This window comes from Dermochelys coriacea, chromosome 2 (assembly GCF_009764565.3).
Source record: "Dermochelys coriacea isolate rDerCor1 chromosome 2, rDerCor1.pri.v4, whole genome shotgun sequence".
Taxonomy (NCBI): Eukaryota; Metazoa; Chordata; order Testudines; family Dermochelyidae; genus Dermochelys; species Dermochelys coriacea.
This window is the reverse complement of record NC_050069.1, coordinates 249,474,289-249,490,543: the sequence shown is the minus strand read 5'-3', so window position 1 is coordinate 249,490,543 and position 16,255 is coordinate 249,474,289. Positions and strand designations below refer to the sequence as shown.

Sequence of the window (16,255 nt, the reverse complement as noted above, 5' to 3'; positions counted from 1 at the left end):
ATGCATTAGTATCACAGTGTATGATTCTTTGTATGGTTATTGCTGAAATATGAGGCAAAGTGATGTGAAGACATTAGATGTCAAATAGACAAAACCTCCTTAAAAAGATCTCTCCTAGGAACTACAATACAATAAAAAGAACAGAAATACTTGTGGCACCTTAGAGACTAACAAATTTATTAGAGCATAAGCTTTCGTAGGCTACAGCCCACTTCATCGGATGCATAGAATATATATAGTAAGTATATATATACATATACAGATAAGTTGGAAGTTACCATACAAACTGTGAGAGGCGAATTAATTAAGATGCGCTATTATCAGCAGGAGAAAAAAACTTTTGTAGTGATAATCAAGATGGCCCATTTAGACAGTTGACAAGAAGGTGTGAGGATACTTAAGGAAATAGATTCAATATTTGTAATGACCCAGCCACTCCCAGTCTCCATTCAAACCCAGGTTAATGGTATCTAGTTTGCATATTAATTCAAGCTCAGCAGTTGCTCGCTGGAGTCTGTTTTTGAAGCTTTTCTGTTGCAAAATTGCCACCCTTAAATCTTTTACTGAGTGGCCAGAGAGGTTGAAGTGCTCTCCTATCAGTTTTTGAATGTTATGATTCCTAATGTCATATTTGTGTCCATTTATTCTTTTGCGTAGAGACTGTCCGGTTTGGCCAACGTACATGGCAGAGGGGCATTGCTGGCACATGATGGCATATATCACATTGATAGATGTGCAGGTGAATGAGCCTCTGATGGCGTGGCTAATGTGATTAGGTCCTATGATGATGTCACTTGAATAAATATGTGGACAGAGTTGGCATCGGGCTTTGTTGCAAGGATAGGTTCCTGGGTTAGTGTTTTTTTGTGTGGTGTGTGGTTGCTGGTGAGTATTTGCTTCAGGTTGGGGGGCTGTCTGTAAGCAAGGACTGGTCTGTCTCCCAAGATCTGTGAGAGTGAGGGATCATTTTTCAGGATAGGTTGTAAATCTTTGATGATGCGCTGGAGAGGTTTTAGTTGGGGGCTGAAGGTGACAGCTAGTGGCGTTCTATTATTTTTTGGGAGGGGCCTGTTCTGTATTAGGTGACTTCTGTGTACTCTTCTGGCTCTGTCAGTCTGTTTTTTCACTTCAGCAGGTGGGAATTGTAGTTTTAAGAATGCTTGATAGAGATCTTGTAAGTGTTTGTCTCTGTCTGAGGGATTGGAGCAAATACGGTTGTATCTTAGAGCTTGGCTGTAGACAATGGATCGTGTGGTGTGTCCTGGATGGAAGCTGGAGGCATGTAGGTAAGTATAGCGGTCAGTAGGTTTCCGGTATAGGGTGGTGTTTATGTGACCATCGCTTATTAGCACAGTAGTATCCAGGAAATGGACCTTTTGTGTGGATTGGTCTAGGCTGAGGTTGATGGTGGGATGGAAATTGTAGAAATCATGGTGGAACTCCTCAAGGGCTTCTTTTCCATGGGTCCAGATGATGAAGATGTCATCAATGTAGCACAAGTAGAGTAGAGGTGTTAGGGGACAAGAGCTAAGGAAGCGTTGTTCTAAGTCAGCCATAAAAATGTTGGCATACTGTGGGGCCATGCAGGTACCCATAGCAGTGCCACTGACTTGAAGATATATATTGTCCCCAAATGTGAAATACTTGTGGGTGAGAACAAAGTCACAAAGGTCAGCCACCAGGTTTGCCATGACATTATCGGGGATACTGTTCCTGATAATAGTCCACCTGATAGTCCACCTTTGTGTGGAATGTTGATGTAGAGGCCAGGAGGGTGTTTTCAGGAAGATCACCGATGGATTATAGTTTCCTCAGGAAGTCAGTGGTGTCTCGAAGATAGCTGGGAGTGCTGGTAGCATAGGGCCTCAGGAGAGAGTCCATATAGCCAGACAATCCTGCTGTTAGGGTTCCAATGCCTGAGATGATGGGGCATCCAGGATTCCCAGGTTTATGGATCTTGGGAAGCAGATAGAATACCCCTGGTCGGGGTTCTAGGCGTCTGTCTACACAGATCTGTTCCTGTGCTTTTTCAGGGAGTTCCTTGAGCAGATGGTGTAGTTTCTTTTGGTAATCCTCAGTGGGATCAGAGGATAATGGCCTGTAGAATGTGGAGTTAGAGAGCTGCCTAGCAGCCTCTTGTTCATATTCCAACTTATTCATGATGACGACAGCACCTCCTTTGTCAACCTTTTTGATTATGATGTCAGAGTTGTTCCTGAGGCTGTTGATGGCATTGTGTTCAGCACAAGTGATACTGCTTTTCCACAATTTCAGCCTGTGCACATTAACGGAAGCAATCTATGTAGAAGTCCTGTCTGTTGTTTCTACCTTCAAGAGGAGTCCACGCAAAATCCTTCTTTTTGTAATGTTGGTAGGAAGGATTCTGTGGGTTAGTATATTGTTCAGAGGTGTGTTGGAAATATTCTTTGAGTCGGAGATGTCGAAAGTAGGATTCTAGGTCATCACAGAACTGTATCACATTCATGGGCCTGGAGGGACAAAAGGAGAGGCCCCGAGATAGGACAGACTCTTCTGCCGGGCTAAGAGTATAGCTGGAAAGATTAACAATATTGTTGGGTGGGTTAAGGGAACCACATTTTTATGGCTGACTTAGAACAACGCTTCCTTAGCTCTCGTCCCCTAACACCTTCATCCCCCAACTAAAACCTCTCCAGCGCATCATCAAAGATTTACAACCTATCCTGAAAAATGATCCCTCACTCTCACAGATCTTGGGAGACAAACCAGTCCTCGCTTACAGACAGCCCCCCAACCTGAAGCAAATATTCACCAGCAGCCACACACCACACAACAAAAACACTAACCCGTGAATCTATCCTTGCAACAAAGCCCGATGCCAACTCTGTCCACATATTTATTCAAGTGACACCATCATAGGACCTAATCACATTAGCCACGCCATCAGAGGCTCGTTCACCTGCACATCTACCAATGTGATATATGCCATCATGTGCCAGCAATGCCCCTCTGCCATGTACATTGGCCAAACCGGACAGTCTCTACGCAAAAGAATAAATGGACACAAATATGACATCAGGAATCATAACATTCAAAAACCGCTAGGAGAGCACTTCAATCTCTCTGGCCACTCAGTAAAAGATTTAAGGGTGGCAACTTTGCAACAGAAAAGCTTCAAAAACAGACTCCAGCGAGCAACTGCTGAGCTTGAATTAATATGCAAACTAGATACCATTAACTTGGGTTTTAATGGAGACTGGAAGTGGCGGGGTCATTACACATATTGAATCTATTTCCTGTTAAGCATCCTCACACCTTCTTGTCAACTGTCTAAATGGGCCATCTTGATTATCACTACAAAAGTTTTTTTTCTCCTGCTGATAATAGCGCATCTTAACTAATTAGCCTCTCACAGTTTGTATGGTAACTTCCAACTTATCTGTATGTGTGTATATGTATACTTACTATATATATTCTATGCATCCGATGAAGTGGGCTGTAGTCTACGAAAGCTTATGCTCTAATAAATTTGTTAGTTTCTAAGGTGCCACAAGTACTCCTGTTCTTTTTGTGGATACAGACTAACACGGCTGCTACTCTGAAACCAGTAATATAATAATAATCAATAATAATATCCAAACACAAAAGGGGGCCAGTGATCTACACAGGGTGGGTAAGCTAAGAAGTATTCTTGCTGTACTTGGAGAGGTTTTTAATGGCCTGGCATAGTTTACCTGAAACACCCCGCCCTATTAGCAAGTTTTAAGAAAGTTCAAATAAGTTTACTGAGACGGGTGGCTTGTTACCCCACCCAGGTATGGGGAGGTGGAAATAGCTCCCTAAGAGAGAGGGGCCAGCATGGTAACTGAGTAATCCTTATTTAGGGATGCTAGAAGCAACCAAGTTTAGACTCATAGACTTTAAGACCAGAAGGGACCATCAGGATCATCAATTCGACCTCCTGCACATTGCAGGCCACAGAACTTCACCCACTTACTCCTGTAATAGAACCATAACCTCTGGCTGAGTCTCACCCGCCAGACACCTAGGAAAGAGTTCTCTGTAGTAACTCAGAGCCCTCCCCATCCACTGTCCCATCACCGTCCGTTGGTGATATTTAATATTAGAAATCACAGATCAGCTACATGCCATTGTAGGCAGTTACATCCCCCACCCACTGTTCCCTTTGGAAAGCTGGTCCAGAACTTCACCCCCCTGATGGTTAGAAATCTTCATCTAATTTAAAGCCTAAACTTGATGATGGCCAGTTTATATCCATTTGTTCTTGTGCCAACATTGGCACTTAACTTAAATAACTCTTCTCCCTCTCTGGTATTTATCCTTCTGATGTATTTATAGAGAGCAATCATATCTCCCCTCAGCCTTTGTTTGGTTAGGCTAAACAAGGCAAGCTCTTTGAGTCTTGTCTCATAAGGAAGGTTTTCCATTCCTCTGATCATCATTGTAACCCTTCTTTGCACCTGTTCCAGTTTGAATACATCTTTCTTATATATGGGAGACCAGAAATGTACACAATATTCAAGAGCAGGTCTCATCAGTGCCTTGTATAATGGTATTAATACTTCCCTGTCTCTACTGGAAATACCTTACCTGATACATTCTAAGGTTACATTAGCCTTTTTCATGACCGCATCAGATCGGCAGCTCATAGTCATCCTGTGATCAACCAATACACCCAGATCTTTCTCCTTCTCTATTACTTACAACTGATAAGTCCACCTTATATTTCCTGAGTGCATGACTTTGCAATTGTCACTATTACATTTCATCCCATTTCTATTACTCCAGTTCTCACAGTCGTCCAGATCTTCTTGTATGGTATTCCAGTCTTCCTCCGTATTGGCAATACACCCCAATGTTGTGTCATCCACAAATGTTATTCGCACATTCCCACTTTTTGTGCCAAAGTCATTAATAAAACTGTTAAATAAAATCAGTCCCAAGACCAATCCCTCAGGAGTTCTACTGGTAACCTCCCTCCAGCCTGACAGTTCACCTTTCAGTATGAGCCATTGTAGACTCCCCTTTAGCCAGTTGCTTATCCACCTTTCAGTTCTCATATTAATCCCCATCTTCTCCAGTTTAACTAATAATTTCCCATGTGGAACTGTGTCAAATGCCTTACTGAAATTCAGATAGATTAGATCTACTGCATTTCCTTTGTCTAAAAAATCAGTTATCTTCTCAAAGAAAGAGATCAGGTTGGTCTGGCATGATCTACCTTTTGTAAAACCATGTTGTATTTTATCCAATTACCATTTACTTGCATGTCCTTAACTACTATCTTTTTTCAAAATTTGTTCTAAGACCTTGCATATAATTGAGGTCAAACTAACAGGCCTGTAGTTTCCTGGATCACGTTTTTTCCCCCTTTCTTAAAAATAGGTACTACAGTAAAATCTATTTTATCTGGCATGTTGAGGGGACAGGGGGTGCTGGTAAGTGAAAAATGCCGGTTAACTAAGAGGGAGGGAGTTTGGGTATAGGGAGGGGGTGCAGAGAGCGGGCTCTGGGAGGGAATTTGGGTGTGGGAGAGGGTGTGGGGTGCGAGAGGGGGTGTAGGGTTCCGGATCCGGGAGCTGCTCGTTTCGGGTGGCTCCCCACAAATAGTGACCATCCCCGCTGATCCTAGGCCGAGGCCCCCGCCCTGCCCCACGTGATGGCTCTGCAGCTCTCATTGGCTGTGAACCACAGCCAATGAGAGCTGCAGGGGCAGCGCCTGTGGGCAGAGGCAGCACACAAAGCCACCTGCTGCGTCTCCACCTAGGAGCAGCCGGGACAGGTCACCACTTGCAGGGAGCTGCCCGAGATGAGCGGCCCCCAGATCCAGCACCCCACACTCCCTCCTATACCCCCTCCCACACTCAAACTCCCTGGCAGCCCCACCCAACCGGACTTCATTTCAATGAAGATCAGAAATGCTGGTTTATAGAGCTTTCCAATTGGCAAAGTGATGGATAAAACAACTTTTACTGTATAATAGCAATGCTCCAGCTGTAGGGTGTAACCCTTGAGTCTACAGATTCATTAAAAATCCTTGCTATTGGGCTTGCAATTTCATGTGCCAGTTCCTTTAATGTTCTTGGATGGAGATTATCCAGGTCCCCCAGTTTAGTCCCATTAAGGTGTTTGACTTTGCCATCCACCTCTGATGTGGTAATTTCTACTTCCATATCTTCATTTCCAATAGCACCCCTGCCTCTGTCCCTAAACTCCTTATTAAAAACTGAGGCAAAGTATACGTTTAGGTGTTGGGCCATGCCTAGATTACCTTTAATCTCCACCCCATCTTCAGTGCTTAGCGATCCCACTTCTTCTTTTCTTGTTTTCTTTTTATTTATATGGCTGTGCAACATTTTACTATTGGTATTAATTTCCTTTTCAAGGTCGAAGTCTGCTTGGCTTTTGGTAGTTCTTACTTTTCCCCTACACTTTCTGGCTTCCAAGAGGTAGCTCTCCTTGCTGATCTATCCCGTCTTCCATTCCTTGTAGGCTTTCTGTTTTCTCTTAATAACTTGTTTGAGATGCTTGCTCATCCATGTTGGTCTGCAACCCTTCTCTATGTGTTTTTTCCCCTTGCTGAGATACAGGCTTCAGATAATTTCTGCAACTTTGGCTGAAAGTAATTCCAAGCCTCTTCCACATTTGAACCCTTGAGTTCTTCAGTCCAGTCCACTTCCCTAACTAATTCCCGTAATTTTTTTAAGTTTGCCCTTTTGAAATCAAGAACCCTAGTTGCAGACCTATTTTTGTTTATCTTTCCCTTTAGTTTAGGGAGAAGACTTGAGCCAAACCTCATGTTGTATTAGTGTTCCTTTTGGGTCAATAAAAGCAGACTCAGAAAAGGGTTGAGTTAGGGCTCTAGTGCATGTTTTGTGAGCGGGTTCGGAACAGTGCCTACTCAATGAGGTTATAATATAGACTGTTTTGCAGTTTTTGACCTAATGCAGGCCTCTGGATCGGTGACCAGATAAGGGCAGCTCTAAGAAATTAATTAGGCTGACACGCTACATAGCACTTGGTAGCAAAAGGGAATACACAATCTACCTTTTAATGGGTATAATTTCTGTACTTGTCATTTAGGCAACCACAAAGCATAGCCCAAGCAGTAGACATTGTGATAAATGATGGTTTGACATTGCAGAGAATTTGTTAATTATCCATTCTGCATTAAGTGGTTATCAAAATAAAAAATAATTTTTTCTTAGAGGAAACAAACAGAGGTTTTTTGTGATTTTAAACACTTCAAGTTCCTGGTCTGGGAGATGGAGGTGAAGGGATAATATTAATTATATCTTAAAGAGCATGGATCACTAGTATTATTCTGTTACGAACTGTGAGCTAAATTCAGTTATACAGTAACTGCGATTTCTTCCCTGGATAACTATGTAACTGCACAATGCTTTCATGGTCATCTGTGTCTAGTTTTGTTATTATTAGTAACACTTGGCATCTGATTAGCCTTTCAGTTTCAAAGTGCTTTTGAAACAATTAGCTAATCCTCTCAGCAGTCGTGTGAGGTAAGCAAAATCTTATAAAATGCCAAAGTAGCCTATTTGGCCCAATTTAGCCCAACGTCCACCAGAATAAACTCAGGTTTAAGGGCCCACATCTAGGATCCCTCTGAGAGGGTGTTAGTGAAGAGAGGATGCAGTACCCCTTCACTAAAGGGCTTGTGTGGATGCAGTGTAACCCCCAAATGGGCAGTGCTGGCTGAGAAAGGGGCATGGCAAGGATGACATACTGAGATTCGTCATGTCCTTTGGAGCCTTGGCCTCGGACTAACGCTGCCAGCACACCATCACACTGAGCACCCTCCAGGAACAGGGTCTTGGCTAGTAAAGGGGGATGTTAACGCATGCCTAACTTTGCCAGCTTCAGTGTATTCGAATCCTTCCTTTTGGATGCTAAGAGTTATATTCTGTCCTGGACATAAGGGTTAGAAATTTTGCTCTTTCTCTGTAGGAGCCAGAGCCTGAAACTGAAGCAGTAAGTTCAAGCCAGGAAATTCCCACAATGCCTCAGCCCATTGAAAAGGTTTCAGTCTCAACACAGACCAAGAAGTTAAGTGCCTCTTCTCCAAAAATGCTGCATCGGAGCACCCAGACCAATAATGATGGAGTGTGTCAGAACATGTGCCATGACAAATACACCAAAATCTTTAATGACTTCAAAGACAGGATGAAGGCTGATCACAAGAGAGAGACTGAGAGAGTTGTACGAGAAGCAGTGGAAAAGGTAGCCCTCACCGCAAGTAACCCAAACTGTACACACGTGGTTTGGGGAGGGAGGAGATTGTTGTCTTCTGTCATCTGTTCTTAAGAAAATAGGAAAAATCCTTTTTTAAAGTGCAACTTTCAAAAGAAACTGTGTAAAAACAGCATTGGTTATTGTATTTCAGAGAGTCCATATCAGATGTGCTTAGTTTATTCAGTATAGTTGTTTTTTTCTAGCTTCTATCCTTGCAAATGCAACCTGCTATCTGAAAATCAAGCTGTCTTCATTCATTCATTATAATTGACCCCAGTAACACTTTTCCAGCTCGTTTGACTCTAAATTATGCCTTCCGTCTTCCCTGTGCGATGTCATGCGGTGGGATTATACAGATGTTTCTGATCGTCTATTTAAGTGAAACTGAATAAATAATTCTCTTGTCAGTTATTTTATCTTGAGCATTAAACAGTTTGGGTCAGATTGAATCTTTAAATGTTACCCTTTGAACTCTCCCACCAATTGTGGTTTTTTCATACTTAGTGAAGTTTCTTTGCATGGGTTTTGTCCAATCTGCTCTTACTGTAAATTTGTACAAAAGAATTAAAAAATTCCCTTGTAAACTGAGCACATCTGATCTAGAGTCATTGACACAATACACATGGAATCCTATGATGCTGCTTTGACAGAGTTGCCTTGCAGTGTAGAACTACTGTAAAGTTTTGGTTGTGATCTATGTATTGTATGCTAAATTGCTGGGGTCGGTTTTTTATTTGTTTTTAAGCAGTAGAAGCTTCTACAGTTTCCAAGAATGAAAATTCTACTTTGTTTGACCTTCATCTACCGTGGTAATGGTATTTAGAGGTAGCCAAAGAATACAAATACGCACTGACTTTCTGTATTGACTTGCTTCCCTTATCCCAGCTGCGTACAGAGATGGAGGAGGACAAAAGGCAAGCTGTAAATAAAGCTGTAGCCAACATGCAAGGAGAGATGGACAGAAAGTGTAAGCAGGTAAAGGAGAAGTGCAAAGAAGAGTTTGTAGAAGAAATTAAGAAACTAGCAGGTCAGCACAAACAACTGATTTCCCAGACCAAGAAGAAGCAGTGGGTAAGTGTCAGAATTTATTACCAGTGAATAACTGAAAATGCTTTGTACAAGCAGCAGGAAGCATGGATGTGTGTTCTCCATTACCGTTAACTACTCTGTTCTCCCTGAGCTATTAATCTTGGGGTCATCCTAGTCTCCCCTCCTCCCTCTACTTTTCCTTACCACCCTAACTGCCAAATCTCTACTCCATGCCTTGGTTATCTCCCACTTTGAGTTCTGCCATCTCCTCCTCTTAGGCCTATGTAAAACTAACCCCACCCTCTCCAGCCCATCAAAATGTTGCTTCCAAAATAATCCTTTTTCCTATGTCCCTTTGAACCACTTCAGTGCCTCCCCTTTATGCTATGTATGCATTAAATTATGACTTTATTGTCTTGCTTTCCAAGCCCTGCGTGAAGCAGCCATTTGTATAGGATAGCTATAAGTATAAGTAAGTATAGCTAACTTGTCTCCATTTGTATTCATCTGCCAATGATGCCAACTTTTGTTTCCTTCTCTCACAAATGACTCAACACCTCCTTCTATGGTACCCTGTATACATGGAATGACTACCCAAAATATATTTCTCAAGCTTTCACCCATCCCTCCTTCACTCCTAAAAACTTGAACCTCTAGCAGCATATACAAAAAGTGGATATATTTACACTTAAATAAAACAACTGGAACTGTACACCTAGCTCACCCATGTATCCCATTTCCCCATGCTTTGTGTTTTGTCATTCTAGATTGTAAGCTTCTTGGGGCTGGAAGTATGTCTTCCTATATATCAGTACAGCACCCAGCAAATTTTGGCTACTAATGCATTACAAATAATTATTAACATGTAATGCTGCAGATTTCTAATAGGATGTAGATGGAAAATTTGTTACTGTCATTAGGAACAGAAGGTCTACTCTAACACATGGACTGTTTAGAGAGAGAGAGAGCATGCAACTAAACGTCAGACAAAAGGTGGACTAGATGTAATGTTTAAAATGTGGCATTAGGATTTTGATAGCAATCTATAAAATAAAGGATGTTCGGCCTTAGATCTACTACACATCTCTCCTGCATAGATCTTGCCAAATATATAGGGCTGAGTCTTGTTTTAATGCCTCACTACAAGGTGGCACTCTCATCTTGGAGACATAATGGATGCCAGCACTCAGCTATCACTTCCTTCCTCCTCCTTCTCACAGTGACCAGCTCTGTGTCAAGCCAGTATCAATGATTTTTTTCTTTCCACTGACAGTGGTTGTTTATGTTCAAAATCACTAGTTCTGTCTATTGTTCTTGTAGTCTGAGGATAGTCTGTAAAAAGAAAACTATATCCCTTAGAAGAGAGAAGGGAAACGTCAAGTAGGGACAGTAAATCCCTTCCTAAGTATCTAAGATTGTTTGTGGTTTTAAAGAGGAATCGAATATGTCAAACAACACAGCTCCCATAGAATTATCTATCATTCTACCAGTATCTCACTTTTATCTATTGATGGAGTGTGATTTAGTCTCTAATAGTGACGTACCCTCAGTACTTACCTTGAGAGCCTAGATAATTATTTAGCTGTATAAGTGTCCCCCCATAGGTAGAATTTATGATAGATGCACACTTGCACTCCTGCTGTCCCTATTAGAACTTGGAATAATTCTAGTTTATTGTGATTTGTTTGTCATGTTTGATAACTTTATTCAAAAGAAAGTGCTAATTGATGCATTCCATTGCATCTCACAGACATGTGCACACACCACCTCCAAGTGAGGCAGTTACATGTTATCCTTTCTGATGCCAGAGAGCACTCTTGACGGTTGCACACAAATCTAGGAACCCGGGAGTAGGTCCGTCAAATGCTGCCTTTTAGTGAATAATTCCTACAGGCAAGTCCTGTCTCACATTTTTAGAAAAAACTTGTTCAGCCTCATACTGTTGGAAGTGGTCCAAATATGCAACCCCTCAAAATGATTTTTTCTCCAGGGGTAATAACAACAGACGCTTAAGTGCAATACTACTGCTGCATGCGGCTATTATACTAATGATACCTTCTTACTGAAATCTCGTATAATCAGCATATACCAAATGAGTTTTAGTGGCTTTGCTTATTAATGATTTTGTGATGTATAGCCCAAAGCCAGGGAAAGCTTTTATTATTAATTACACGTTTCTATTTCAGTTACGTGTAGAGACCACAATTAAGATCAGGGCTCATTGTGCTAAGTACTCTACAAACACACAGGGAGACATGGTCCCAGCCTCAAAGAGCTTACAGTCTTGTTAATGGGTTGAATTCTCTGGTGGTATAAATCAGCACAACTCAGTGGACTTTCACTCATTTACACTACTAGAGAATTTGGCTCTAATACAAGATGCAAAATATGGGTAACAATAGGAGACGAGGGGGTGGAGGACAAGGTTAACAGTCATAAGATTATGTAGTGTGATCATCTCAAAAAGTCAGATTCAGAGTTAAAGCTGGCAATTTGCTCCCTCTGTTATGGGTATCTGCACGTAGGAGGATATAGGAGCTTTATGTCTGAGACTTATGGAAGACATGTGTAAGAGGAGCAGCAGGCTCTCCATCTATGGATCTGAGTTGCCCCCCTCCATTTTAGCTTTATTGAAGTCTCCTAGCAAGCAAATGTGAATCTGATCTTTGGCTGACTCCCATGCTCTGTGTCATGTAGAGGCATGCATCCTTTTCAGCTGATGTTCCTAATGGTTCCTAGAGACTCCTGGACAGCCAGCTTTATGAAATCCAAGAATATGGATCTCTAGAGGATATTCATTTGAAATGCTGTTACAGATAAACTCTCTATAGCTGAGTTATAAAAAGAAAAGGGAAGGGATTCCACTTGCTTGGGCAGTCCCTTTATTGGTGATGGTTATTGGCTTTTGGCTTAGCCGATATACATTTTTTTCTTCTGTCTGTTTTAATAAGCTGTAGTTCTTCAAGACAATTGGGTTTCTTTCCTGGGTAATCCTTCATCTTATATTGTAACCACGTGGGACATAAAGGAAGATAGGAAGTTTCATGAAAAGTGAAATCCTGATTCTTTGACTCGGTGGCTGCACGTGCAGAGAATGCGCTGTATTCCTTCTTCTGTACCCCGTCATACAATAGACATCTCAGTCTAGATTTTCAAATGTCCCCTCGCATTTTGGGGCAGTGCCCAACTTGGGACTTCCAGGGCCTGATTTTCAAAGTTACTGAGCACCTGCAGCTCCCCTAGTAATAGTACTTCCCTATTGTACAGGGATACTTCAAGGATAAAATTTAATGCTTTTGAAGTGCTCAGATACTATGATGATGGGGGTGATATAAAAATCTAGAGACTGTGACTTGTCAACAGATCTGGTCCCAGCCTGCTTGTCAGCCAAGTTATTTTCCTGTTAGCTTGCACCTCTGTTGTACTATAACAAAATAGTACAAGCAGCACTGCCCTGACACTCAGGCAGAAAGAAATTGAAGGCAAAAGATTTTAAATATTCACCTTTCAGAACCAAATTCTGTGAATTCTGAAGCCCTTTCATCCTTTTTGAAGGGCCCAGGCAGGAAAACTTGAGACTCTGGAAGTTATTGCTGTGTAAATCAAATTCATTATCACTCTGTTGAGTAGCAGAAATTCCCTTTTCATATACAGAAAAGCCTTCACAGCCAAAGCAGAGCAGGGTAAAGAAGCCTCAGCTGAGGAACAGAGCAGCAGACCACTGGTGATCAAGGCACTTCATTATGTAGTGAAGTGGCCAGATTTTCAGAGCTGCTCAGCAGGCACTCACATGGTTCTTGAGAGGTGGGTGTGATGGAGTCTCCATTGTTCTCAATAGGAGCTGCTGGGTGCTAAGCACCATTGAAAATGAGGCCACTTCATTTAGGTACCTCAAACTTTTTGGGAAAATTAAGCTGTGTGTATTCAGGCGATGAGGTGTGAGTGTAGGCTAACCCTGTTACTTTGCAACTATGGAAGTCTTTCTCAGGGGATCTGCTGAAAGAAAGAGCAGTCCTTACCTAGCAGGGATGAAAAATCCCCCCTGCATTTGGCTACCACCTGCCTAACTGAAAGAGGAATACTCCACAGTCTCTACTGAGGCAAGCAAGTGACAGAAAACAAACGAGCAGATGAGAAACAATTTGTATTTGTCAGGGTTGATCCTACGAGTGATAGTAATCCGTTTGTTCTCTCTGCAGTGCTACAACTGTGAAGAGGAGGCAATGTACCACTGCTGCTGGAATACTTCCTACTGTTCCATCAAGTGTCAGCAGGAACACTGGCATGCTGAACACAAACGTACCTGTCGCAGAAAAAGATGAAAGATTTAGTCCTCCCCTAGAAAACCACCCTGATGATTGCTATTCTCAGACACAGCGGTTTTTGTTTCCAAGAAGCTAAAATTGTTTAGAATTTGCTTCCCATTTTGCACCAGCCTTTAAACAATTTTCGTAAAGAAATTTTGCACAGTAGTTTCAACCTTCTGTTTAACGCTCCTCCAAAATTTTGTCAGTCTACTGAATTTAACATCGGTGGGAGCAGGTTACTTTAAATAATTTTAAATAGAGGATTTGTTGCATTTTAAAACATTTTTAGGTTTTACAGAGATTTTAATCTTTAAAAGCAACAGATTTAAAAAGAAAAACAACATGAGCTTAATGAGAGGAACACTTAAAAGTTAGATCTGAATGTAAGAACTATAGAACTGTTTCAGAAAAAAAGCTTACTACCTTGATGTAACATTTATTTCCTAACCTTGGTGAGCTGGTTTTGTTCAGCTTAATTTTACTGTTTAAAGGCATTATCTATTGGTTATACCAGTGGGTACATGATTGAATTTAGGGAACAGGGTTGACACAGCAGGTACTAGTCCTGCCTATTTTTTCTTAAACGTTTCCCTGTTGTGTTTTTTTCATTATTTCTTTTCAATATATAACTTTTATAACAAAATATTAGCTTTGATCTTGTAGTTTCAAATCACAGGGGATTGGGGTAATTTTTGCTGAGCTGGATCTTAGAGAAAAATGAATATTTAAATTTTAAAGTTTGCACATTTCATCCTTGTCCTAACATGAGTGCTTGTAACAAGAAAAAGAAAAGCCAAAAAAAACTACCTTTATTCATACATGGAATTATAGATGAGGCATAAAAATATCTTTAATGCTTCCCCCCTCCCTCTAAGCCCCCAACCCAAGGTCATTTGACAGCCTATTATCCAGTGTCACCTATTCCATTGCAATTTAACAATAAAAGGAAAATAGCACTTAAGTTTCACAGAAGCCGTTATGTTTGTAGTAATGGGTCATTGCCTATTAATGAGCTCCATCACTGTACTCAGAATGAAGAATAATGCATGTTAATTTTGTTGTACTAAAGATGCCGTGATTTGTAAAAAGTCTGTATTTTGCGGAATGTCTGGATTAAGAAGCATTACCTATAGGAATGGATCGATAGTTGAAAAATGATTTTTTTGTTTTGTTTTATATATAGTTATATGAATTGCATCCATATTCAGAGACAATTTTTTAAATAGGTGTAAAGCTTACTTAAACAGCTTTTCTTTTAAAGTGTCTCATCATTTTAGTTTCTTTTAAAGGTTGGTCTTAGACTGAGTCAAATGCCCATTAATCATCCTAGCTATTTTTTGAGAAGTTAGAGGAATAATTTGTAAATATTTATTTAGATCTTTGATATTTATTGAAAGCAATTACATGATAGAACGATGGAAGCAGAAGAATCAGGAGGAAAGCCTTTCAAAAAAGTTTTCTTTAGGATTTGTCAGGGTCAGTGTAAAGATTAAAGTATAACTAAGTCTTCTGTGAACTGCCATTGAAATCCTGATCTTTTTTACTTACAGTGGTGATACAAGTTAATTGATTTGATACTGCCAATTAATGCCCAATATGTTGAAAAAAACTACATGGTAAGTTGATTGGAAACAATAGTAACTAGTTAGTAATTTGAATTACCACAGACTGTTATTGCCTGATAACTGTGTAATTAACGTTGGTCGCCTCTGTGTTGTGACGGTAAAACACATCACAACTAAAAATGAAACTTGTTCGATTACTTTAAGAGTTCCAAAACTTCGATCCACCCCTATGAAAGCAAGTTATTGTGGAAATATTTTTGGTGTAAAATCATTCCAGAATATGTAATATTTAACTGATAGCTGCATGAAAGTAAGATTCGTGTTACTTTGGCTTTTTTGTCTCTGTTGACACGGTTGCACATTTCCAAGTTACTACAGCGTGAAAACTGTGTGTTAAAAAAAAAAATTAAAAAATTGTGGCCTGGTTTTGTATAAGTTTTAGGTAAAATTACAATTGATTGTTTTAGGAATCATGATTTAAAAATTAATTTTTCTGCAAATCATAAAGCTATATTAAAGTGTTGAGCTTAGCCACTATGCACATTGTAATTATTCATTGTGGCTGTCCAGTTCTATGATGCATTCTGGCATTTTGTAAGCTGCTCTGACTAGCAATATATAGAGTCATTTAATGTGTTAACATTGGTTAATAAATGTATTTAAAAAAAAAAAACCTTGCTGCTCTATAAAAGTGTCATTGTTAATTCTGGCCTCTTACAGAAAATATACACTTTTTGCTTTCAGGGGTCTGATTTATAATGATAGTGATTTTTCAGAAATGCTATTTCTGGATACTCTCTCCCTACATTAGCAAAGAAAATCCCTCCATTTGGATGAAAAAATGATTGGAAAAATCACTGTTTAAGGTTGCAAGATAGAGTCTGTATCTGAATCAGTCATTTCTGTCATCAGTGTGTGTTTGTCTACCTGCCACCCTTTGTGTTATGTCAGAGTAACCAGACTGTCGAGGTCAGGGGTCTGTGACCTCATTGTTTGGTAGCTAAATGAATATCAGAAACCAGGATATATTGTTGAGAAACAACCTCACACTTCTTTCCTGGGCCATTACTAGATATTTTATACACGTCCTGCTCATTTCAAAAG

The 16,255-nt window shown here is 40.5% G+C and overlaps 1 protein-coding gene across 40 annotated transcripts in view; it reads left to right on the top strand.

Moving 5' to 3' along the window:
* The window catches only part of ZMYND11 (zinc finger MYND-type containing 11), a 160,593-nt gene extending 144,769 nt beyond the window's left edge, over nt 1–15,824 (top strand). For all 40 annotated transcript variants that reach the window (XM_038390178.2, XM_043509612.1, XM_043509632.1 and 37 more), the window contains 3 exons: nt 7,966–8,238; nt 9,136–9,321; nt 13,479–15,824. In XM_038390178.2, the coding sequence (XP_038246106.1) occupies nt 7,966–8,238; nt 9,136–9,321; nt 13,479–13,601 (582 nt within the window). In that variant the 3' untranslated portion in view covers nt 13,602–15,824. The remainder of the gene's footprint in view (nt 1–7,965; nt 8,239–9,135; nt 9,322–13,478) is intronic.
* Nucleotides 15,825–16,255: the final 431 nt, after the last annotated feature.